The sequence below is a fragment of the Poecilia formosa genome, unplaced genomic scaffold (genome assembly GCF_000485575.1).
Source record: "Poecilia formosa unplaced genomic scaffold, Poecilia_formosa-5.1.2 Scaffold2820, whole genome shotgun sequence".
Lineage (NCBI taxonomy): Eukaryota > Metazoa > Chordata > Actinopteri > Cyprinodontiformes > Poeciliidae > Poecilia > Poecilia formosa.
In genome coordinates this window covers 1-3,273 of record NW_006802759.1, presented here as the reverse complement: position 1 = coordinate 3,273, position 3,273 = coordinate 1, and the positions used below count along the sequence as shown (strand labels likewise).

At 39.0% G+C, this 3,273-nt stretch overlaps 1 protein-coding gene across 1 annotated transcript; it reads left to right on the top strand.

Moving 5' to 3' along the window:
- Window positions 1–1,618: 1,618 nt before the first annotated feature.
- LOC103133378 (protocadherin gamma-A4-like) lies at window positions 1,619–3,267 on the top strand (the record flags this gene model as incomplete). Its single annotated transcript, XM_007545139.2, has 1 exon — window positions 1,619–3,267. A coding segment is annotated over exon 1 (1,500 nt), but the record flags the coding sequence as incomplete, so codon positions are not given.
- Between the last annotated feature and the right edge of the window lie 6 nt (window positions 3,268–3,273).

Below are 3,273 nucleotides of genomic sequence, written 5' to 3'. Positions count from 1 at the left end.
GTCAAAGCCACAGATCCTGGACTTTTCAGTATTGATATACACAGTGGAGAGATCAGGACACAGCGGGACATTTCAGAATCTGACAGCATGAAACAGAACCTGATTGTTGCAGTGAAAGATAATGGACAGCCCTCTCTGTCTGCCACATGTTCCATGTATTTACTTATTTCTGATAACTTGGCTGAAGTGCCAGAACTGAAAGACATTTCTTATGATGAGAAGAACTCGAAGCTGACCTCTTATCTGATCATCGCGCTGGTTTCTGTGTCCACTTTCTTTCTGACCTTCATCATCATCATCCTCGATGTGAGGTTTTGTCGGAGGAGAAAGCCCAGACTGTTGTTTGATGGAGCAGTAGCCATCCCCGGTGCTTATTTCCCTCCCAATTACGCAGATGTGGATGGCACAGGAACTTTACGCAGCACCTACAATTACGATGCCTACCTGACAACAGGCTCTAGAACCAGTGACTTTAAGTTTATATCATCCTACAATGACAGCACGCTGCCTGCTGACCAGACTCCCGAGAAAATCCCGGCAGAATTCGCCGATCCCTTCGAAGGACTGGTGACACCTGAAGAGGTAGGAAACCAACATATTTTTGGTTGGGGGATTATTTTACAGTGTTTCCTTTTCAGATAATTTTTCCTACTTCTGATATTTCTAATTAATTTTACGCCAATAAAGTTGACTTTATACCAAATGTGCTCCGATTCCTGGTGCCGTAGTTAACATAGACTATCACAACAAAGCTTGTTTACTTTTTAACGTAATTCAGTCAACTTCTAGTAATTAACCCTTTTTTCTTTTTTTTTTCTTTTTTTTTTACGAATAATCGTAGACATTGTTGCTAAATTGCTTAGGAGCTTATCATATTTTTCAGTTTTATTAATATCCTTGGGATCCTTTGTTTAACAATGTTTCCTCTACTAAATCGATATTTGAATACCAGTCAACATGTGAGTGGTAGTTGAATTTCAAGAAGTTTGTTTTGTCATATTATGAGATTTATTCAACAAATTGTTCTGATTTGAATTAAGGTGTCTCATAATGGTTGATATGTTTCTTTAGTATTGTCTTTTCTCAAAGTATCTGTCCTTGGTGCTGACGCAATGCTCTGCGTTTTCCGCTTAACAGATATTAACGTCGTTTTCAGGCGCTTTAATCATTTATGTTATAAAAACAGTTTAATCTACCATTGGTTGTTTATTGTCTTAACGTGGCAAATAATATATTGAGATAAATTGATTCCAATTATAAAGTGTCTCTTGCGTAACGCATTTCCTATCCAAAAATTTACGCAACTCAAATTTCATCATTGAAGCTTTTAATTGAGTCAAATGTATGACAACTCAAAGCACTATTGACAAATTCTGCTTTTTAATTTGCTTCTTCCCGTTGTTACGAACATTCGTTAACGTCTTGCTTTTTGTAATTCTTCCATTGTGAAATGTGTTTAAAATGTTTAATGTGGATCATATCAATAAATGCTGAAATATTTTGATTCGGAGAACTTGGAATACAATGTTCTAACATTCAAAAACAACTCACGGTGTCGCTGTTGGCTCACCCAATAACTATCATCCTTACCACTCTACTCATTAACGCACAGAGAGCAGCTACAACCTTGTCGCAGTAGCTGCTCAACAATTGAACATTTAAAATACTGGACTATGTTCATGGATTCTTATGCAACATCTTGTTAATATTGTTTTATCACACTGTTGAATTGTTTCCGCTTTATTCTGGGGACCATTTGCACGGAAGATGGGAGACAGAGGATTTTCTGTGCTGTTTACAGTCGTCTTTTTTGCTGCCATTTTTATGATACTTCCTCTCGTCCAAGGAGATCTGAGCTATTCTTTTCCAGAGGAGATGAAACGAGGATCCGTTATTGGGAATGTTGCCAAGGACCTAGGAGTTGATCTGAATACATTTTCTTCCCGGAAGGCCCGTGTGGATTTCGAAGGGGCTCCTAAGCATTACTTTGACATTAGAATGAGCACTGGGGATTTAATCACATCGGACAGAATTGACAGAGAAAGCATTTGTGAGAAGCAGCCCTCGTGTATCATGAAAATCGACCTGGTATTAGAAAATCCTTTAGAGCTTCATCGTATCAGTCTTCGTGTACAAGATGTGAATGATAATTCGCCCAAATTTAGACAAAATCTGATTGAAATGGAAATAAGAGAGTCTGCAGACAAAGGCAACCGCTTTTCTATCGAGGAAGCCCACGACGCAGATATAGGTCAAAATGATGTACAAAGATACATCTTACAGAACAATGATAATTTTGCTCTCGCTGTGGATAGCAATAAGGTTGAATTAGTCCTTGAGAAAAATCTTGATCGCGAGAAACAAAGGGACGTTAGTTTGCTTCTAAGAGCTATAGATGGCGGATCTCCTCAGAAATCAGGTACTGTAGTCATACATGTTACAGTCCTAGATGCTAATGATAATGCCCCAGTGTTTACACAGGCTGTTTATAAAACAACTGTATCTGAAAACTCTCCACCAGAGAAACTGGTTATTACTGTTAGTGCTTCTGATGCCGACGAAGGAGTGAACGGAGACGTAACATATCAGTTTGGACACGTATCTGATCATGATATAAGATTATTTTTTATTGACCCAAAGACTGGGCAAATTAAAGTAACTGGTGAGATAGACTTTGAAGATAAAAGTTCCTTTGAAATCAGGGTACAGGCAAAAGATGGATTAGGACTGACCTCATATGCTAAAGTAGTGATAGACGTTAAAGACGTAAATGATAATGCACCTGCTATTTATGTCAAATCCCTTTCGAATTCCACACCGGAAAACGTGTCACCTGGTACAGAGGTGGGCATCATAAATGTTCAGGACAGAGACTCAGAAAATAATGGGTTGGTCCGCTGCTCCATCCAGCAAAACGTCCCTTTTAATTTAGTTCCTTCGATTAAAAACTATTATTCTGTGGTAACCACAAGACAATTGGACCGTGAACTAGTGTCTGATTACACCATAAAAATTATAGCCACCGATGAGGGCTCTCCACCTCTGTCTTCCTTTAAAACTATTCAGTTGTCTGTAGCTGACATCAATGACAACCCACCTATGTTTGAGGAACAGTCCTACAGCGCATATGTGAGTGAAAATAACAAACCTGGCTCAACTTTATGCTCCGTCACTGCTCGAGATCCTGACTGGAGACAAAACGGTACAGTGATTTATTCTCTGTTACCTGGTGAGGTGAACGGTGCCTCGGTGTCCTCCTATCTATCTGTTAAT